At 36.3% G+C, this 22606-nt stretch overlaps 2 protein-coding genes across 4 annotated transcripts; both read left to right on the top strand.

The window, feature by feature from the left end:
• Positions 1–2265: 2265 nt before the first annotated feature.
• Positions 2266–8451, top strand: atp6v1ab (ATPase H+ transporting V1 subunit Ab). 2 transcript variants are annotated; one of them, XM_084102798.1, is made up of 15 exons: positions 2266–2382; positions 3783–3875; positions 4055–4183; positions 4286–4500; positions 4719–4856; positions 4947–5098; positions 5366–5528; positions 5618–5726; positions 5814–5936; positions 6026–6140; positions 6272–6335; positions 6471–6674; positions 6821–6915; positions 7022–7193; positions 7784–8451. In XM_084102798.1, the coding sequence occupies exons 2-15, from the start codon at positions 3794–3796 to the stop codon at positions 7874–7876; spliced, it is 1854 nt and encodes a 617-aa protein (XP_083958924.1). In that variant the 5' UTR covers positions 2266–2382; positions 3783–3793; the 3' UTR covers positions 7877–8451. The 2 variants fall into 2 exon arrangements, with proteins under 2 accessions (XP_083958924.1, XP_083958925.1); XM_084102799.1 differs by lacking the exon at positions 2266–2382 and having other exon boundaries at positions 3779–3875.
• Positions 8452–10044: 1593 nt separating this feature from the next.
• gramd1c (GRAM domain containing 1c) lies at positions 10045–22532 on the top strand. 2 transcript variants are annotated; one of them, XM_084102676.1, is made up of 18 exons: positions 10045–10207; positions 10929–11027; positions 11358–11493; positions 11638–11738; positions 11886–11981; positions 12066–12146; positions 13494–13618; positions 13719–13878; positions 14478–14646; positions 14724–14861; positions 15778–15896; positions 16886–17028; positions 17146–17249; positions 18500–18670; positions 18885–18954; positions 19899–20018; positions 20103–20208; positions 21065–22532. In XM_084102676.1, the coding sequence occupies exons 2-18, from the start codon at positions 10938–10940 to the stop codon at positions 21131–21133; spliced, it is 1998 nt and encodes a 665-aa protein (XP_083958802.1). In that variant the 5' UTR covers positions 10045–10207; positions 10929–10937; the 3' UTR covers positions 21134–22532. The 2 variants fall into 2 exon arrangements, with proteins under 2 accessions (XP_083958802.1, XP_083958803.1); XM_084102677.1 differs by having other exon boundaries at positions 10062–10207; positions 14478–14637.
• Positions 22533–22606: the final 74 nt, after the last annotated feature.

Genomic DNA, 22606 nt, shown 5'->3' with positions numbered 1-22606 from the left:
ATTACATTAAGAATAGGAAAAATACACAAATTAATAAGATCATGTGTTAAAAAAAGAAATTGAAGGAAACATTTTACTGTTTATATTTGAACTCTAGTCAAGGTGACTTTTACATTTAAAATAATTTTTACATTATATTCAATTTTACACAGTAACCACAGTATTACTAGGTGAAAACTACCTCAAAAGTATGGATACATCCAAGAGGTCGAGGTTTGACTAGCATGGCCCTATTAGACCTGGGTGTTAGATGCCATAACCACACCATCTGGGTGCAAAGAAAGAGCATATCCTTCACTATTGACGGCCATCAGGATTGTTAAGGGTTTGGGACTGTGACACAAAAGCCTTTAAAAATCAACAACTTTAGATTAGTGTTATGTTTAAAATGTCTTTAGATGAGGGAGATGAAGGTTAACCGTGCACTTAAGTTTCTTGTTGCAGGATAGTCACAGACCGAAACCTTTAAAGGTGGACAAATCTAAGTGTTGTAGTGTGCGACTGGCTCAAGGTTTTTTTCTCTATTCTGTCACCGATGGAGTTTGGGTGTTGCAGTGATGTTTGTCATTCTGTAAGTTTCTCCCATCTTATATCATCATGGAGCTCAACCAGAGTGACCATCAGCTTCTTGGTCACCACTCTAACCCAGGCCTGTCTCCATCGATTGCTCAGTTGGCCAACCAGGAGGCCAGCTCTAGGAAGAGTCCTGGTTGTTCAAAACATCTTCCATTAAATATTGTGGAGACACCACGCTTCTGTGAACTTTTAATGCAGCAGAATTTTTTTGTAGTCTTCCCAAACACTACAGGCTGTTTGTTTGACCTCATGGCTTGGTTTTTGCTCCTTTTATTGACAGGTGTGTTGTGTGTGCCTTTTTCAAATCATGTCCATTCAATTGAAATTGCCAAAGGGTAAATCCAGTTGAAGTGTAGAAAACATCTCAGATGATCCAGTGAAACTGGAATGCTCATGAGCTCAAGTGTCCCAGAAAAGGCTATTATGCAATTTAATTATTTCAGTTTTTTATTTTTAATAAATTCGCAAAGTTATCACAAATCTGTTTTTTGCTTTGTCATTATGTGGTGTGGAGTGTAGATTTATGTGGAAAAAGGTAATTTAAAGCAGTTTAGCATAAGGCTGCAAAATTAAATTTGGGGAAAAAATGTAAGGGGTATGAATACCTTCGCAACGCACTCTATGTAATAAATTAACAACCAGATTTCCCATAAGACGAACATAATAGTGATAATGTGAGAATATCAAGTACCAAATACCTCATAATAGCATTCATATTTAAGTAATCTAGTTGAATTACGTTGACTTACTGTTTGGATGTTCAGCAATTAGCCTAGACTTTTCAGCCTTGTGATCCCTTAAAATAAAATCCACAGAGAAGGAGATCTGGTTTTGTGTGTTAAGATACTGCATTAACTGCATGGTTGCACACAACTCCACAATCATTTTGACTGACTTTTTTGAATGTGTAGTACACATTTCTATATTATATAATTATATTTATTTTTGTTATTTTGAGACTTACATATAGTATACCCTCTTTGCCCTGTGTCTCTCTTTTTTTCAAATAGCCTAACTCCATTTGAATCTAGACAAAACCAACCAGAGCAAAAATAAATAAACAGCATATAGGCTTAATGCACTTCACGTTGTTGATAAAGTGTTGAATAAAAAAAAAATATATCCCTTTGCATTTTTACATCACTATGCTATGAGATTATTTTATTCAAAACAATGTGATTAATGAGTTAGGTCAAAAGTAATAAAAAAGTGACCAGATTATATTACCTAAAATGTGTCATTTAATAGATATTGTATTACTATAATTTCATCATATATAGGCTAATTTGTATTCAGTAATGGATTACAGTAAGTAATCTACACTGTGTATGATTAGTGTTGGAGCAAAAATCTACAGAAAAGTGGACCTTGAGTGCCAGAGTTGAGAACCCATATGTTTCAAGTAAAGATCTGTGCCAAGAAAAATGATCCCTGAAAAGATTTAACATTTTGCTTGAACACTATATGTTAGTTTCTGATTTCTTGCATAGTCTAAAGAAAACAGTGAGAAAACGGAGAAATGTATTAATAAGAGAAACCGCTTTGTTTACTTTGATTGCTGGATTCAAGTGAAGAATTCCTTTAGAAATAAAATGATATATATTTGTGACCCAGAGAACGATAGAAAGCAACGGCGCACACAGTAGGGGGCGATGTGAAGTTTAAAGCAAAAGACTCTTCACTCTGCAGAGGGAGAACGGGCCGTGACGTCAGCTCTCAACTGAATGAAGTCAGCTGACTTTTCTCGTTTCTCTCGTCTCATCTCTCACCAAAGGATCTGGACACAGGACCGTCTCATTATCTGAGGTATTTTTGGAAATTACTATCATTTTTTTTTTTTAGTGCTGAGACCGCATTATACCGTACTTATTAGGTTAATCAAGCTGAAAATATGATCATAAGATTTTTTTCTTAGATTTTCTTTGTCGTTTATTTATTCTTTAATAACCATTATTTAGCAGTGCATTGTGCTGTTGTGTACACTGTGTCGCTGAATCACTGTTCGCTTCGCATCTGCGCGCGCCTCAGTCATCTTTCGTGACATGTTTATTTTCCCCTGCAGCACTAGGAATATCCCACTTGAATGCTAAACAAATTGTGGGAGATTTCAATATATCATCTAGATAGATTTTCCGAATATCAAGATTTTGTAGCGCTTTGGGAGGAAAAAAAAATACCTTAGATTTTCAGCAAAGGTCAAATCGTATCAGCAGCATCGTGATCATGTGATCATGCAGCATCTTCGCAGCGCTATCTCCATTGCAACATACAACAGCTACAAGCATTAAAATGTTTATAGAATATTAATATACTTTAATATTTAATCTTCAAATCGTTATCTCTGCAGAGGTTTTTTGTTTTTGACCACTATGAGACAACCACTGTCTGCTGTTCTCTCTCTCTCCAGTCAACAACAGCATTCTATGTTTGCACACCACATGTCCTTTTTTCTTTACTGACAGTACTTTACTATTATTATTTCATGATTTCAAAAGTCAGCTCTGTCTGTTTTTTTAATCCTATTTTTAATGCAGGAATGTTGCTCAAATTCATAGTTGTTCCCCTCAATGTTGGGCTCATATATGCTGTGAATGCTGTAGAGAACATACTTCATACTAAATGGATCATTCGTCAACAATGATCCCAGATGTCATAGGAGCATCATGTGATTTATAAATTCACAAAAACCTGGAAGTTCGACTGGTTCCTCTTGAGGCGTTTAATAACAGGAATAGATGGTTATTTTTATGAATAAATGTGTCAGTGTAATGCATTATTTTTATAGACCATTTGGGGTGTTTAGTTGTAGTTCTCAAATTAAAAACGATTTGTTCAGTTTGTCCAAAAATGGCACAACGAAACACAAATTTTCCAGATTTGCTCAACTGTATTTTCCCCACTTCCTCGCATGGTTTCTTTTACAGTCAGTGTCATGTGCCCTTGGTCATGTGACGCTGTTACATGTTTTGTCTCACAGTATGCCTATATAAATGTTGCTTGTATAAATATAGATGGGCTTTTTACACAGGATAACATAAATACTGCAAATAATAAAAATATTCTGATATAAATATGTAAAAAGATGACAGGAAAAAAAAATAAGAAAGTAATGAAATAATCCAGATAGTAATCTCTATAATTACACTGATTTTTAAATTTTGATTGTATTGTATTTTTATTTAAATTTTGACATTATTTTGTGTTAGACACACTCAAAATGGATTTCTCCAAGCTGCCCAAGATCCAAGATGAGGAGCGTGAGGGACAATTTGGATATGTGCATGGTGTATCTGGACCTGGTTAGTAGAAATTCAGATGTCTTAAATTCTATTTTATTTTATTTGTATTATTATGTCATGACTAAACAGAGCTTTTGATGCTTTATTCTATTGTATTTAATTTGTTATTATTGTTAAACTGTCCATAAGTCATTGTGAAGGTTCTATTTATTGTTACTGACTCTCTAATTGTGTTGTAGTGGTGACGGCCTCCAGTATGGCAGGAGCTGCCATGTACGAGCTGGTGCGAGTGGGTCACTGTGAGCTTGTGGGAGAGATCATCAGGCTGGAGGGTGACATGGCCACCATCCAGGTCTATGAAGAGACATGTATCCTATTCTTACCTTAGTAAAGGACACGCTTTCTACGGTTGCTGTTATGCGGTGTAGAATCTATTATATAGTTTAGTTGTTTTCCTGAGCTTTCATCAGCTGGTGTTTCCGTTGGTGACCCTGTCCTGCGCACAGGGAAACCTCTCTCTGTGGAGTTAGGACCAGGAATCATGGGTTCAATCTTTGATGGTATTCAGCGTCCCCTCAAAGACATCAATGACCTCACTCAAAGTATCTACATTCCCAGAGGAGTCAACATTGGTGCCCTTAACCGTGATCTGAAATGGGAGTTCACTCCAATCAAGAGCTTGCGTGTAAGTGAATGATTAGTTTTAGTTTTAAGTTAAGGTACTGAATTATGGAGGAATCACAATATTATGATGTGAAATATGACAAACAAATATACTTTAATAACATTATTAGTGGAAAATATATGATATGACCACTTTAAAATGGCTCCAACAGGTGCTGTCAGGTGATCAATCAAATCAAATGTTTGAGTGATTTTAAGCTGTTTCTGTGTCCATCACAGGTTGGCAGTCACATCACCGGAGGTGACATCTATGGAATGGTGTTTGAAAACTCTCTTATTAAACACAAAATAATGTTACCGCCAAAAAGCCGAGGAACTGTCTCGTATGTGGCTCCACCTGGAAACTATGATGTCTCGGTGAGCCTAGTAACAGGTTAAATTTGTGAAGAACAGTAAAATGTTAATTATTTGGATATGGAAGTCAATGTGCTTGTGTGTGTTTGTCAGGATGTGGTGTTGGAGTTGGAGTTTGAGGGAGTGAAAGAGAAGTTCACCATGGTGCAAGTGTGGCCCGTGCGTCAGGTCCGGCCTGTCACTGAGAAGCTTCCTGCAAATCACCCTCTGCTGACTGGTCAGCGAGTACTGGACGCCCTTTTTCCGTGAGTCATGTTGTATAAAATAATTCAATAATAAATGTTAATATTTCCATAATTTTCCAAAATAGACTCAATTTTCAAATGACAAATAATGGACAAATCATGGATCTAGCCCAATGTTCTCCAAATTGTTTTTTTTGTTTTTTTTACAATAATGAAAGACTTCATAAATGACAATCAACAGAAATGGGAGTGGTTAAATAATTGGTTTAAATAATTAAGAAGTTTTGGTTCAACAGATCTTTTAGTTTTCCCTGTTTGATTCGACAGATGTGTGCAGGGAGGAACCACAGCCATCCCTGGTGCTTTCGGTTGTGGTAAAACTGTGATCTCTCAGTCCCTGTCTAAGTACTCCAACAGTGATGTCATCATCTATGTGGGCTGTGGGGAGCGCGGTAACGAAATGTCTGAAGTACTTCGAGATTTCCCTGAGGTGAGTAGCATCAGTTATTATTGAACCAACAGCACATAAACTATAATAGAAGGTTCAGTAGAGTGATTGACAGTTCTCTTGTCCTATAGCTGACCATGGAGGTGGATGGTAAGGTGGAAAGCATCATGAAGAGAACGGGCTTGGTTGCCAACACATCCAACATGCCCGTGGCTGCCAGAGAAGCTTCTATTTACACAGGTTTGAAGAATATTTGATATAGAAATAATGTGCACTTTAAATGTAGCGGCTGTGTTCTCATCATTTATGGGTGTTTATTCCATCTAGGAATCACGCTATCTGAGTATTTCAGAGACATGGGCTACAATGTGAGCATGATGGCTGACTCCACCTCTCGATGGGCAGAGGCTCTGAGGGAGATCTCTGGTCGTCTGGCTGAGATGCCTGCTGGTATGTGTGCTGTGACCATCTCAGCCACCACGGAAAATATTATAAATTATAAACTAAATTTGTGTTTGTGTGTGTGCTCTCATTCACAGATAGCGGTTATCCTGCCTATCTCGGAGCACGTCTGGCCTCATTTTATGAGCGCGCCGGACGAGTTAAATGTCTTGGTAACCCAGAGAGAGAGGGCAGTGTGAGCATTGTGGGAGCGTAAGTACTTGATTCCATGTTTTTTTTCTTCATTTGCTTTTTTACTTTGGTAAAGTTTTTCTTTTATATTTGATATATTTTTAACAAAATATGTTACTGTTAATATGCTATATCTTTTGTTTTAATTACAGTGTGTCTCCCCCTGGTGGAGATTTCTCAGATCCTGTGACTTCTGCTACACTTGGTATTGTACAAGTAAGTGAAGATTCTAGATTTTCTTCTCATTGCTCTCTTAATACTTGCTTATGGTGAAAAAAAAAAAACAATTTTTTTTCTTCTAGGGGTAAACTGTCTCAAAGTTCATATTATCTCTTTATTCTGTCTTTTCAGGTGTTTTGGGGTCTGGATAAAAAGCTGGCTCAGAGAAAGCACTTCCCTTCAGTGAACTGGCTCATTAGTTACAGCAAGTACACAAGAGCTCTGGATGAGTACTACGACAAGCACTTCCCTGAATTTGTGCCACTGCGTACCAAAGCCAAAGAGATCCTGCAGGAAGAGGAGGACTTGGCTGAGATTGTGCAGCTTGTGGGGAAGGTGAGTTTGTGGGTTTATGTGTGTTTACTGTTTGTACACATCGCTTACACTTGATTGATTTTGTATTATTATTATTATTATTATTATTATTATTATTATTCAGTAAGTTAAATTGGAACATACAACACATGTTATTTATATTATAGGCATCATTGGCTGAAACTGATAAGATCACACTGGAAGTTGCCAAATTGATCAAGGATGATTTCCTACAGCAAAATGGATACACACCTTATGACAGGTAGTGAACACATGCTTGTGATGTGTATAAGCTGATGATTATTTAGCTTTGTCGCATTCGGGTTAATGGGATAGTGTGGAACTAAAAGATTATATTTCATTTTCAGGTTCTGTCCGTTCTATAAGACAGTAGGTATCTTGTCCAACATGATTGCGTTTTATGATATGGCACGTCATGCCGTAGAGACCACTGCACAGAGCGACAATAAGATCACCTGGTCCATGATCCGGGAGCACATGGGAGAAATTCTCTACAGGATCAGTGCCATGAAATTTAAGGTACATGATGCAAACACTGATTGTTTTTGAGCCGTCCCAGATGAAATGAATCACACCTTAATTGTGTCCAAATAGTCTGTGCCACTTGATTTATTAGAACTTCTGTTATCTTGGTTTGTCAATAGTTCGGTTCCTCTTTTATGCTGATTATTCACAAGTATCAGGAACAAGCCAAACAGTGCAATTTAATCATATTGCATGCCAGAGGTTGAATATTATGTAATTATTTTTATTTTTTTAAGCTGAAGTGATTTATTTTAAAATATTAAAATGATTTTAATTATTTTAAATATTTTTTAATATATATATTTTTTTAAAATTTTACAATTATTTGAAAATACTTTCTGCTATCCGAGCTTAACATGCTTTCAACTATAAGTAAACCATTCATTGGTTTGGACTGTTAGAGAAACCACTATGAAAGAGTCATTATTTTCTTGAATAATTGTAATTATTTATAAAACATAAAAACAAGACTCAATTTAAAAGACTGTTTCTTTTATATATTTAAATTGTTTTATTTTAGTTTAAAAAAAATTCATTATATTCCATTTTCAAGATGTTTTTTAAAGTCTGTAACTGCATTTCAGGACCCTGTGAAAGAGGGTGAGGAGAAAATCAAAGCTGATTACGGCCAACTCCATGAAGACATGCAGAACTCCTTCCGTACACTGGAAGAATAAAAAAAGAGTCTTGTCTTAGCCATCATTCTCAGGGCAGGGCAGCAGAAACCACCAATCCCCCCACACCATTCGCACAACACACCCACAGTCAGTGTCCCTTTTCTCTGTCTAATACATTCCACTGCTTTACATTCATCTTGTGGTGTTATAAATGCTCCAGTGTTCTTGAGGTACCGCCCAATACCTTTGTGTGTGTGTGTGTGTGTGTGTGCGCATTTGTGTATATGTGCAATCTGTATTTTCCTCTTTAAATCTTCTGCTCTGCCCGAGTTCTTCTTTATATATTACCATCCTCTCCATAGATATAGATGTTATTAAATAATTTGATGTAATTATTGTTATATTTGTATCTGTACAGAAGATTGAAAGACATGACTTCAGAGGTTCGATATATTTAAAGCTGGTATATTTACAGTTTTAATGGTTTACAAAATTTGGTATGGCTGTTTATTGCAGTATTGTCCTGTATATTTTTTTTGGAGGATGCAGTACACTTCCTCTTCACTGCTCACATGAAAATGTGTTTGAGTCCTGAAAAATTAAATAAATATGAATGAATTTACAAGTATTGTGAATTACAGTATTTCTGGCTGCGTTTTTGGGTCTTGCATGTTCAAATAGAATACTTGTAGTAGTTTCTTTTAATGAAAATTAAGCCTTTTAGCCATTTTGCTAAATAAAACTTGAGCAAGAAAGATTATCATAGCTACAAGTGATAATCTCTGAAAATGAAATGTGAAAATATATTCCTTGCCACTATCACCCTCGTCTTACTCATGGAAGGTTTTTAGGCAGTCATCATTTTACACATGTTTTGAAGTACACTATTACTATTAATAGTGATTACTATTAATACTATTACACTATTTACTGTGTAAATAGTTCTTTAAAAATAAATTGTGTGGTGTTGTGTTTGCATCACTCTGTAGGGAGTAGTTCCTCAAGTATTTCTAGCATGGTGCAAGTCACTGTGCAGCCAAGAACAATGCACTTCTTACCATTTTCATATGGTGTGATATGAAATGCCATATCATTGTCCATTCTATAGAATAAAAGAAACCGTTTGCTCCTATAAACTCCATTTTAACGTGTAGGTTACAAATGTAGCCATTACTTAAGATAAGAACTATACAATACATCCAAATATCGATGGATCAGTATTCTTGGCAATGTTACTTGCGCAATTTCTTACCCTTCAAGTTTGGTATGTTCTCAAAGGTTGAATGTCATGTTTAAGCAGAGGTGTCTTCTTTTACTATGCCATATTTACTTTAGGATATATACTTATGCGTGATGTCAGTTTGCATAACTGGTCTTACTGCATTTTCTCGTCTTAGTTCTTGTCGATACATTTCTAACACTTTCTATCTTCCAGTCTTATCTCCACGTGTTACATAAATAGCCATAACTAACTTGTCTATGATTAGGTTTGACTTTACTATCTTGTTAGTTAGAACTCAAATCAAATGCCACAGGTAAATCTAACCTTATTAATAAAGATGTCCAAAGTGCCTCAACCTCATAAACCTATTTAATTAAAGAAATTCTATAATATTTGATCTTTTAATGATAGTTAAAAGATCAATGATTTTAAAATTGTTGCCTAAAATAAAACTGTTCAACCGGAGCAAAAGCGCTATAAAATGTTACACCACATTATGTTTGCTTATCCATCACCCATGAAAATATGTCACGCCAATATCTGTCATTTCAACTTGATTTTCCGATTTTCCGAGCATGATAGGATAGCCTAACAAACAGTGCGGCCAAAATTGCTAGGTGTCTGTAATAGGTGAATAGGATTCAAACAGAAACATATATAGGCTATTAAATATGCATTTTAAACTGAACAGACACTGCAAATATCCTAAAGTAATAAAGACTAATACAAAATGATAGGCTACATTTAAACTTTTATTAATCTGTAAAGAAATAAAATATAATTTTAAATATAATGTTTTGTCAACTCCTTTTTTACAGAGTCCCAGTTTAAGCGTTATGCTTAATTTAAACTTTCTTAGAATTTGACTTCACAAAAAAAGGAGTCTCCTTTGTCATACGTAAAATATGTAAATACAAAAGTGTGCTTGTTCTCAGCGTCGAATGTTGCTTCATAAGCTGGTGGAATCTGACTGTACAGGTTGCCAGGTGTGAGTAAGGACGGTCTCACTCTCAACAACGAGACAGACAACAAGACCGCAGCACGCAGACGACACACTGCTGTCGAAAGTTTACGAGCAAGCATTTGGAATATCGGCGACGGTTGAAGCTTATGGTAACGCTCTTACACCTGGATGTAACCAGGACTAATACTGAACACGACCTTCTCAGGTATGTATTTTGTCTATGAGAACAAGTTTCTGAAGTCTTTTATTTATACATTCAAAGTTCTGTAATGTTTCTGTCAACACTTTTAAAAATAAAGGTTCTTTATTGGCATCAATGGTTCCAAGAACATTTAACATCCATATGGAACCCCTGAAAAAGGTTATTTATAGTAGAAAAAGGATTCACATTATTAAAATGTCCTAAGAAAAATGGTTCTTTTAAGAACTGTTCACTTAAAGCTTCGTTGCGGAACTTAAAATGGATCTTCCTTGTGGCAAAACCCTCCTTTTGGAACCTTTATTTTTAAGACTGAACACTGTAAACAGTTATATGATCTATGAAAACATGTTTTTATATTGCTTTAACTCTTCAAAACAGGTTAAGCAATTTTCAACTTTTTTTTAAAATAAGTTATACAAGATTCAACTCGTTTTCAGTCAGTTTAATGTAATTCAAGTTGGTTGTACTTAAAAATTGAAGGCAGCAACTTTATATTTATTTATTTACAGTGAACAATGTCTAAAAAAGGAAACTTTTTTCACACAATAGTCTGTTTTGTTTTTCAGAATGAAGCTTTAAATAATTAGATCATTTGTAATGCAGATTCAAATAAAATACTTTTGTGTGCTTATTGGTTTTACTAAAAGCTGGTAGATCAATCGGACCATTATTATTCAAAAAGTGGTTTGGTAAAACATCATTACCTTCAAGTTTACTTCACCAGGCGAAAGGCATGACCGAAATACCAAAGCAAGAGATGGGCAATGAGCTCACACAGGACAACAGTCAGTCTGGGGAAGTCAGATGGACAGAAGAGAAAGAGGTGAGATTTAACATGCTGCTTTTACTTATACAGATTACATTGGTAGAAGTCCCATGGCAACACTGTATTAACTTCAATTTATAGATATGATCTTAAGCAGAATTATCTTGTACAGTTTGCTGTACTTTGTCCTGCAAAAGATTACAGACACTGTATCAGGATGAGATTACGCAACTGGCATTGATTGCTAAATGTTGTGAGATATTAGTAAGCTATTGCTGATTTTACAGTATGTATTACACAGATTCACAAATATTATTAATATAATATTACAATATTATTATTATTTTTAATTTTTATTTATTTACTTGCTGTGATTTTACCTCACAGGTTCCAGAAGTCAGTGGGCAGGGCATAGCTGCACCTCAGTCACCTGAAGCATTGCTTTACAGTAGTTATAAACAGAGGAGTGACGAGTTTCGGAAATTATTCAGAGAGGTGCCTGAGTCTGAGAAACTAATTGCAGGTAAGACTGATAGAGGGAGACAGAGAGAAAATAAACAAACACTTTTTTTTTTTTTTTTAAATGCAGTCAACTCAAAATGTTTGTTTTATACAATATTTGTGTAACCATATTAGATGTGGTTTGAATGATCCATCTTTTTCCTAGACTACACCTGTGCTCTCCAGAAGGACATCTTGTTACAAGGCCGCATCTACCTTACAGAGAATTGTTTTTGTTTCTACAGTCATGTTTTTCGTGGTACAAAAGTGAGTTGTGCAATAAAACTTTGTCAATCTATGAATTATTATCATGCCATTACCTATAGTGAGCATATCTGATATGCTTTATTAGGAATTTCTTTTATAGATTCCATTGCTCTGCAAAAAATGACAATAAACCTGATTTTGACTTAGATCATGGTAAATATGAAGGATGTCACCTCAATGTCAAGAGAGAAGACAGCGAAATGGATACCAAATGCTATCCAGATCAGTACTAATTCAGAAAAGGTGAAGGTCAACGATCAATGTTTTTAATTCTTAATTTTGTTGTGTTTATGAAGACGGAAAGATTTATTTTGGAATTTTCCACAGCTGTTCTTCAGCTCATTCCCATCAAGGGAGAAAAGTTACCAGAGTATATTTCGGCTTTGGCAGAATATTCTAATGGAGAAGGTAATTTCTTTCTTTTTCAGTACTGTTCAAAAATGTGTTGTTGTGACCGATAAGTTAGCTAATAATTCCTTAAAATATGCATATCATCTTGGTTGTAAATTACTGTATGTTTTTACTCTACAAAACAATTTTTGCCTATTCTCAAATATGATCTGAAACAAATATAAAATAGTTTTAAAAACCCTTCCATTATCAATTTTAGTGTTCAGTGAGTCTTCATAGCCAACACAAACTATTTATTTGTGTTAGGTAACCTAGGGTGATTAATAATGTGGCATATTAATACCATGCGAGGAAAACAGACAGAATAATACCCTATAGACCTACGCTCAGGGATGTGCTTCAGTGTAAACAACCTAAACCAGTAGGGCATGAACATATAGTTCTTTGACCTCCATTGAGGCATGATTTTCTTCGTCTGAAAACATTACACAGAGAAAATGCTGCCTCTCATACACGCGGAATTACAGTGCTGAAATGATAGGAGGAAAATTAGTATGGAGATAAACGACTAAAACCAGATATAGTCCTACCGGTAAAGTAAATGAATAGCTCACCACTAGGCGGCGCAGTGGTGGCCTTTCGTGGCTTCCTGATTTCAGCATTAGTCGTTCGCTGGAAGCGCACAGGTTACTGGCGTTCAGCAGGTAGGTGACCCTATGGGGAGCCTTTACTGACCGTATCATTTAGCGTATGATTAAAGAACATATTCTAGTTTTAGCTGCTTCTTTGAAAATTTGATGTTATTCTAAATAGGTGGGGGCTTTTTGGAGGTTTATACATCCATAAAATGTTTTCTCTTCGGTTTGTTGTGTGATTGTGTCCGTGCCATACGGCCTTGAAACATTGTTTAGAAACTTTTTTTCACACGACGCGGGTGAGAATTGAAGAATTTTTTATATGCATCTTTTTCATATGGCTTTTGTTGAAGTTTTCCGGTTGCTTTTTGTCGAACAAACTCTTGCTTATGTTCGCTGATACGGTCTGTCTAACGTATTTACATGTGTCGCTGAAACGTCTCTACGCCTTATTTCTATGGTAACCGTAGTTTTCTGCAAACTTATAGTTGCTACTGCGAAACCATACATTATCATGAAATGTTCTTCATAAATCTCTATCTTTCACGTTACTGTTGCTTGTCATTTGCCCTTCCAACAGATTTGATCTTTGGTCATTGAGGTGTGGAGCAGGTTAGGGCTGTTATGTGCTGGTTTAGATTATCACCACAGGAACTTGAATAGAAATGCTTAAGTAAATAGTTTCAGTTTTTATAAGACAAAAAGTGCACATAGGAGGGACGGAAATAAGTAAGTGTATGTTGCTCAATGTAACTTTCCTCTCTTGCAGAAACTGACCAAGTTGGAGCTGTTGCAGATGATAAGGCAGCATTATGGCAACGATTTAGGACTCAGTCATGATGAAATGGAAAGCTCTCAAAGATCAGTAGATACTGTCACACCTACCCTGCCCAGGTTAACTACACACACCCATTCACATCTACACATGTCAACAGCTGTTTAGACAAATGAGAGATCAGTTACTTGGGTTTCAGGTCTCATCTCTCTGTTGCAGTCTGAATATGCGTGGAGAAGATTACACCGGGAGGCCAGAAAGGCCCACATCGCTTCGTCTTCCCCAAGGGGAGATGAATTCTTATGAGGCCACCACAACACAGGGAGACGACACACAGTCTTCAGTTGGACTGCAAAGCATGCTCTCAGCAAATGGAGGGGTACGTCGATAAATATAGTTCCCTTGGCAGATGGATTCTTCCTAAAATGCTTTGTCTAATGACCCATATGGCTGGGGTTATATATATATATATATATATATATATATATATATATATATATATATGTATATATATATATATATTACACACACACACGCGCGCACACACACCAAAAAAAGAATCAATGAATCTGAGTTTTGAACCAATTGAGGTAAACAGACGTTTTGCATTGATTTCATTGAAATTAATTGAACTTACCAACTCGTAACATGTTCATGCTTTTGAGTGTAAATTTTTGTAATTAAACAGACTTTAAGAAACTTAAATTCTTAAAATATATCATAATAAAAGACAATAAAATAATTTATATTCTTGATGTTGTTTAATTTTATATTGCCAGAAAAGTCTTTGTGAATATATTGTCAATATTAAATATATTACCCAACCCTACCAAATGGTCAACTTGTTAAATTGTTGAATATAAAGCTATGTAGTCAGCATTTTATTTTATTTTAAAGAAAGAAAAGTAGATTTTATAGTAAAGTCTTTAAAGTAGAGCACATGTATAGTTGTTGATATTTGTGTTAAACCCTCAATAGGACGACTCTCTCAGTACCCCGTCCCATCAGCGCAGTCCAAATCTGTCATTAAACCGCTCGGGGTCTGAACGAGTGTCTAAACGCTCCTCTCTCTCTCTGGATCTAAATGCCAATGAAGACCAGCTCTCTGATAACAGCAGATCTGACAGCATGGAGGAGGGTGAGATGAGTATGTATGTTGCCTGTTTCTCATTCCATGGCTGTGTTGATGCATTTTTAGTTTACATTAGTATTGATTTCTTGTAGTGGAAGAATGTGAGACTGTGTCTCAGGGAAGGCTGTATGTGAACCGGGTCTTTCACATCAGCGCTGAGAAGATGTTTGACCTGCTTTTCTCCGATTCTAATTTCATGCGGAGGTTTATGGATGTCAGGAAGATCATAGGTACTTCGTTTTAAATTTAGTTTACATTTTAGTAGTTTTGTTATGTGCTTTTCTAAGTTTTGAAAGTTTATTTTTAAACTAATATTTATATATTTTTTTATTTCAGTTACCAAAACAATTTTTAATGGTTTTAGTATTATTTTAAAGGTGCACTCTGCATGATTTTCAGTTACTGTTGGTAAACACAACATTCACACTTGGCCCCTCAAAAGCGCAAGCCCTGTCCCCTAATATCAGTTGCACATGCAGCCCAACTGACTCAAGAAACTACCAGCAGGAAAATGAGTGATGAGCTATTTTGCAAATATTGTTTTCAATTATTGTGCTTATCATCATGCATAAATAGCATTTTTTTGTGTATTATATGAAAGAGCAGTTATGCTAATAGTTAGATGACTGGCTGTTGTTTGCGAGCAAATTTAGCCATCTTCAGTCTAGCTCGCTAATAAACATTAATTACATGTCATCACAAAAATCTAATTACAATGCCTAGTAATCTGTCAAGTTACAGATAGTAGTCAATAAGTCAGTAGCAACATTAGCAAACTGTTTTTGTGTTGAGACACGACAACTTAACAGAACTTCCCAAGCGTCAGACACAGACGATACAGTCCCGCCCTCACTTGCTCTGCACAATGTTATTAGTTAGGGCTACACACCCACTGGCCAAAGGTTGCAGCCCAGAAACGTAGCAGTTCAAGAAGAAAATCTGAAAATGCAGGCACAGGGCATTGCCTCTATAGATAAAAGCACCACACATTTCTAGGGGGCCATAAGTAATGATTGAGAGGTATTATTTTTATTTGTACGAGTTTATAAATCCTGCATAGTGCACCTGTAATGATAACAAACAATGTATTTTGCACATATTGTTTTGGCATACTGTTTATAGTAACGGAAGCATATTGCCTGACAGGTGTAAGCTCTACCTCTTGGCAAAGAGAGGCCTCTGGCGGTATGAAAAGGACTTTGAACTACACCATCACTATTTCTAACCCCCTTGTCGGAAAGTTCTCCACTGCCACAGAGTACCAGGTTAGATTCGCCACTGTATGGCTCTGTCACAAAACCTAGTGAGCTGCACCACTATTTACTTCCTACACAGGAGCCTCAAAAGTGACCGGTTTGTGGTCAAACAAATATTAAAAACGATTTAACAACCTTATTGAAAGGCTGCATTTCTTTGGTTGCACTATCAGTTAAAGTGCAGTATTTGGTTATGCCACATTTATATTTAGACATGGATGGCAGGAAGGAGCTGTGGCTGTGGTTGTCAAGTTCTGAGGGGTTACGGGTGCTTTGTTTATTTTTGTGATATTAGCATCTGTCACTCCTGTAAATCTGACAAACCGCCACATCCAAGTTAGTTGTGTGTGCTTTGTCAGTTTTTTTTCAACTTAAAACTATAGAGCAGTTTGCCAGTGTAATTTCCACTGCAAAGAATATTCAGCTCTTGTTCTGTGACGCATAGAATGACAAAGTATATAACTACTGTTCTGTTCTCTGTAAGACAGTTAATTAGGCAATAGACAGTTTTTGGTTTGATTGTATTATGCAACAATTAACATTTATAAGAAAATGACCGTAATTACAAAACCACCTTCTTCCAATTATTTGATCTAATTGTGACTGAGTTGATTGCACTTTAAAGTCGATGCAGTCAATTAGATTGAATTATCACAATAAGGTTTAAATGCAATAATGGTGACTGGCCTAATGACTACATTCATATAATGAATGTAAACACGGTGACAGATAGTGCTAGTCAATATAGACTTAGACATACAGGTGACTTTAAAGATTTAATTTTTATATTTGGAAAAATATTTATTTGCAAGTCATAAATATTTAAGGATCACTTTATCCAAAATTTAAAAGAGATATTGTATTTCTGGCCTTACTAAACCGTGTATGAACAGAACCATATTTAGCAATCCAAACAGGACTGACAGCTGTATTGTGCTGCTGTGTGAATGCAGCCTCTGTGTGTAAGTGGAATATTTTCTGATTTCTGTGCATTCTAGACACTATATAAAGAGTCACGAGAGGGTCAGTACTACATGATAGATGCGGAGGTCTACACACATGATGTCCCTTATCATGACTACTTCTACACTCAGAATCGCTTCTGTATCATCCGTAACTCCAAGCACAAGTGCAGACTCAGGTGAGCTGGTCTTAATATCTGTGTGTCTAACCTCTTTCGTTTTGACTATGGCACTGAAATCTCTTGATGTGAGAGCCATTTAGTAAATAATTGAACTTGTGATCTCTCTCTGTTCAGGATTTACACTGATGTCAAATACAAAAAGCAGCCCTGGGGTCTTGTTAAATCCTTTATCACCAAAAACTCCTGGAGTGGCATTGAAGACTACTTTAGACATCTTGGTTAGTATGATGATTTTTTTAACTAGCCCTAACACTCTATTTTACCTCTTTGAAAAAATATATCGAAAACCAAGTTTTTATTGTTCTTTATATGTCCATGTGGTGTTTTCAGTATGCTTTAAGACAAACCCATGGCTACGTATTTTCTCCTTAAAACTGCAGTGTACAGTCTCAAAAATGTGGTTTGAACCCGTTTCCTACTGTCACAAGAATGTAACAAATCCCGGGTGGGGCTTTTCCTATCAGTGAGCACAAAAACACTGATGTTATAAGTTGTTCAAAGCGTTTCTAAGAATGCTGATTTTTAGAAGGCAGCTGTGTGACTCTGAGATGGCAAACGGGAACATGGTTTGTGTAACATTAGCAACACATTATCAGCTGTTTGATAATGTAGTCAAGCCAAAGGCTAATACACCCGACGTTGTAGAGGGCGATATATACAACACATTAACATTCTATTACATCAACTTGTAGACGACCCTGTATATTTAGCTCTTTCTATTCTTCTTCCGAATCAAGTTCCTGGTTGAAATGTATATGGCTAAATTAAACCAATATTCCCCCTTGCCATTGTGTGGCGTTTACTGTAGTTGACCGAATGGGATCAGGCAGTCCGAGCTGGTGTGATTGAGTAGAGGCGGGGCTTAATTTGCATATTCATGGTTCTGCGTATACTAAGTGAAGCAAGGGTGTTACATTCAAGCTGTTTTAAAGCATAAAAATACATTTTCACAGGATTTTTTTTTTTTTTAATATGCCATTTTGATGATCAAAGATGAGTTTTAAGGGATAAAATAATTGACTGCAGCAGGGGGACTTTAACTTCATGGTCTGTAGGATGTGGCCATTTTCTACATGTCCTAATGTCACTAATTAAATCTATATATAAGTGTTTCTTGTTTCATTAAAGTGAGCAGAACAGCAGACTGCACAATATTTTTCTTATCGACTGGGAAAAGAAAGCTGGCTAATCGCTTCTGTGCCATGGGATGTTGGATTAGGGAATCAAATGAGTAATGAACATTAGTGACTTGCTCTGAGTGTCTTGGGAGCACTGTTAGCAGCATGGATGTGTCCATTTCCTATTGGTGAAATGCATTAGTTGGATCCATTGCCTGCAAGGCCATTTTCTCCATTTAATTGCAAAACTACAGGGATGCCAAAAGCCAGATCCCTAACCAATCCAGTGACCTCCAGGCTCTCATATTAATGCAATTACAATGATCTTTACCTCACAATGCACATCCCAGAGGCAGAGCTGCTTGAAGAGGAGGCAGAGTTGACTCAAGGAAGCGGAGATGCTGGGAAGACGAGTGGTTTGCGCAGGAGGCGAAGAACCTACAGTCGCACCCTACAGGAACACATGAAGCCGGGGCAGCAGTACAGCGCAGACTCTGATCAGCAGAGAGGCGGCACCATGGGTATAAATATATCTATCTATCTTTTTTTTTTTAAATATCTGATCCCAAAATCTCTGCTACTGGCCATAAAATACTGATAAACCCTAGAAACAGATACTCATACTAATCAGATGTGCTCATTTGGTGGTCTATGCTTTTTTATATTCAAGCAAACATGAATATATTGTGTTTTAGACTTAAAACAATTCTGTGTGCATTGCATTTTACATTACAGGTGCCATGGCCATAAAGAACACACCACACAGATGGAACATCACTTCAATTGTAATTGGGATGAGCTTAATGTAAGGCTTCATTTACTCTAAGGCCTGTTTCACACCTCATACATAAGCAGTGTAAGATTAAGCCGTTTTTACAGGTATTCTAGGGTTTGTGTACAGTATGCATGACAAAAATACCATATCATTACAGTATGCGCAGCCTGATTTTTCTAAACGCACACACATGCGCAATGATTCTTTTGTCCAAATGGTGGCAACAGTGCTACAGGGCCATAATTTCACAAGGTAGTTAAAGAAATGTTTTTTATAATTTTTTGCCTTTTTTTTGTCGACCGCCTGTGTACGCATGAACGTGAAATGGAGTATACTTTGAAAGGCTATGCATACAACTTGCGTACGTGTAAAGAAAGGTATGCTTTGGGATTTAGAGCTCTGATACTAACACTGTTTCTGCTGTGTAACAGAGCTACAAAACATTACTACTATACGTAACTACAGTTCTTCTTTAATAAAAATCTCAAATCCTTAAATGGCTATTAGAATTTGCCTATTGAAAGTTATTAAAAACTTGAAGGGAACCACATTTACACCTAAATGGTAAAAAAATCTACATGGAACAGAACTTTAACTTGATAAACAGCTTAAACGATCTAGATTCAGTCAGATTTAATGAATAGAAAGTGTTTGTTTGAAACCCAAAATTCCAGGAACTTTCACTGTGCACCTCAGATATATTGTCTAAAAAAAAAAAATCCATCACTACATTAGCATAAATTGCAAGAGATTATATACTATACAATTATATATTATACGTTATCTGCTTAGTTCAGAAATAGAAAAATAGAGATAGAAATAGAGAATCTGAGATTTCTGTAACCTGTTAACATAAATATGCACTGCTTACATCTGTGGTGTGAAACATGGAAGGAAGACTATTCATTTCAACCATGGTCATTTAGAATTATGTATGAGACAAATACTTAATGTGACATTGTTTTGCCTTTCAGACTTTTCGTTCTGGTGGTTCTGAACTTGGGGCTGTTCTTTAAACTTTGGGCCATGGAAGATGTCGCTCATCGTATGTATCTGAACACCAAGCACAGAATGGAGGAGAGAGTAATGTCTAGGTAAAGGCTCTTTCAAAAGACATTGTATTTTGTTTTTGGTAATTTTTTATGAACAACATTGACTTACTAACTGTTTTTATGTAGTTTGGCACCTGACCTAGGGCCCAGACAGGGTATGCCACTCAGAAGTCGAGAGGAAGCACAATTACTGAAAGAAGTACTGCAGGACTCCATTAACCTTCTTGAACAAGTATGTTTGGGTGCCATACTGTCTCTTATTTAAAGGAACACTCCACCGTTTTTCATATTAAACTATGTTATTCCCTTAACTAAGACGAGTTGATGCATATCGCTCTGGCGCGCGGCGACACTTTGATAGCACTTCGCTTAGCCCAGTTCATTCATTAGGGACCAAACAGAGATGAAGTTAGAAGCATCCAAACACCTCCACGTTTTGGCGGAATAGCACTTGGGAGCACTTTGACGTGGCGCAGTAAAAAGTCATGTTGGTTCTAATGACAGAAGTGAGAGGTGGAGAGGATTTTTCAGGCGTGACTTTTTACTGCGCCGAGTCTAAGTGCTCCCAAGTGCTATTCCGCCATACATTATAGTTACCCTTTTTACCCGCTTAGAAAAGCACCACGTTTTATTTTGTAACTACTTGTGTAACTGTATTTAAATAGGGAAAACGTGGAGGTGTTTGGTTGCTTCTAACTTTATCTCTGTTTGGTCCCTAATGAATGAACTGGGCTAAGCAGAGTGCTATCAAAGTGTCGTCGTGCACCAGAGCGATTGAGTGCACGCACTGAGACGAGAGAGGTATGTATCAACTCGTCTTAATGAAAGGAATAACATAGTTTAATATGAAAAAATGGTGGAGTGTTCCTTTAACCCATCCTTCAATGACACAAACTGTGGTTGTTCACAGTTACTCATCAGTGAGACTTCTTTCCTGTCTAATTTGGCAGTTCTTGACCAGAAATGTCGATGTTAGTCAAAACTATTGCTATATGAAGGGGTTACATTTACATTTGTCATCTCTTTTGGATAAGAGGTCTATTATGTAATTTTATTTATTTATATTTCTGCTGCTTCCTTCTTCACAGCTACGCAGTTCTCTAATGGTGCTTCAGCAGAACTTTCAGGTCTACAACAGGTCCTCCTCTCAGCTTTAAATGGCATTGGGTTTGGCGACCTGACAACACAAGGGTATTCTTCCCATAAGACCTGTCCTCGCTGAGGAGTGTTGCCATAGGGCTAGTCACCCCAGGGCAGACTCGTAGCCATGTTGTTCATCTCTCTCTGGGCTTTTTTTGTTGTGGTTGGATGTTTTTTTAAATTGTCAAAGCTGTTTTTGTCTTGAATGGGATCTTCGCACTAGCACACTAAATCTTGCGAGTTTCCTCTTGAATTTGCAAACTTGAACTTGAAGCTGTAGGAGAAAAGTGTCTTTTGCTTATCCTTCAGAGTTGATATTGCTAAAGTGAAGGTAACAGCAAATGTAGCAGGTTTAAACAAAAGGTTCTCGTGTTCATGTTCTGAACTGCCAGATGCTAATTTGATGTCCATTTTTTTCTGGACTACAACAAAAGCCTTAATTCTCAGATATGTAATGGATTCAGTGCAGTTGCACATGTCCTTCATTTTGATTATGGAGGGGGCAATGCAGGCCCGTTGCCTCCGGTTCACATGTTAAAGATCTGCCTAAAATTCCTCATGTGGCTTTTTTGCCTTGATTTAGACAGCGCTCTTGTCTTTAGATACCTCTAAGAATTTGTAAATGATTGCACCTTAAAACATTATTAATGCAGGGATCACTACTGACAAATGATTGTGCATATTAAAATTGTAGAATGTTTTAAGTTCTGAATGCTCATCGGGATTTTAATAATGTCTTACAGTACAGGTTCATATGGAGAAGATAAAATCTCTGACATTTACTGTAAATGATGAGTGATGTTTTACCTATAAATTGTTTACATGTCTTTAAATACCACTTTTGGTTGTTCAACAGCTTTTAGGGACTGTATTGTCTCTAAAATAAATTTGTGACGCATTCATGTAAATGTTTACTTGGGAAAATAAAAAATTGTGTGGTAATACTCAAGCATTCCAAACAGAAAAACATTAGGTGGATGATTGTGTATAGATGTCTATTTTTTCTCTGAATATATTAAGACATTTCTTCTGAAACTATTTATAAATAAAATTCAAATGCTCAATTTGTGAAGTTTACATTTTATTGTTTTTTTTTTTTTTTTTTGAGATTTTTTTTTTAATGAACAATTTTTGTTAATGTTGGTAACATCAAATATCACAACATTATTACATTGACTTTAACAGATTAAACAGATGCTGTCTTACTCCATAGGTTGTGACAACATGCCCAAAGAAGTGTGCATTTACATTTTAAATTACTTTATAGTTTGTTTTATTTCATGTGTGCAGAATTAAATGACAGAAAACTAGCTTTTTTGGTGTTTTAAAAGGCTGCGGATGTGCAGATGTCCTCAATGACGTCACGCGGCGTAAATATTCTGTCAATGAACTTGTAATAAAAATAAAGTAAAATCATATTTTGTTGTTTAAAACATCTGTTCATTAAGTAATGTTTATAATCAGAGGAAATGAAAAGTTTGCACTGACGT

The sequence above is a fragment of the Abramis brama genome, assembly GCF_963993115.1.
Source record: "Abramis brama genome assembly, chromosome: 24".
Classification (NCBI taxonomy): Eukaryota; Metazoa; Chordata; class Actinopteri; order Cypriniformes; family Leuciscidae; genus Abramis; species Abramis brama.
The sequence above is the reverse complement of the archived record's forward strand: the minus strand, read 5'-3'. Positions and strand labels throughout refer to the sequence as shown.

Coding starts and splice junctions, on each gene's coding strand:
- atp6v1ab (XM_084102798.1), top strand. CDS start 3,794: ATGGATTTCTCCAAGCTGCCCAAGATCCAAGATGAGGAGCGTGAGGGA. Junction 5,529..5,617: donor TACTTCGAGATTTCCCTGAG/GTGAGTAGCATC, acceptor CTTGTCCTATAG/CTGACCATGGAGGTGGATGG. Junction 5,727..5,813: donor AGAAGCTTCTATTTACACAG/GTTTGAAGAATA, acceptor TATTCCATCTAG/GAATCACGCTATCTGAGTAT.
- gramd1c (XM_084102676.1), top strand. CDS start 10,938: ATGACCGAAATACCAAAGCAAGAGATGGGCAATGAGCTCACACAGGAC. Junction 14,862..15,777: donor GGATGTCAGGAAGATCATAG/GTACTTCGTTTT, acceptor ATTGCCTGACAG/GTGTAAGCTCTACCTCTTGG. Junction 17,029..17,145: donor AAGCACAAGTGCAGACTCAG/GTGAGCTGGTCT, acceptor CTCTCTGTTCAG/GATTTACACTGATGTCAAAT.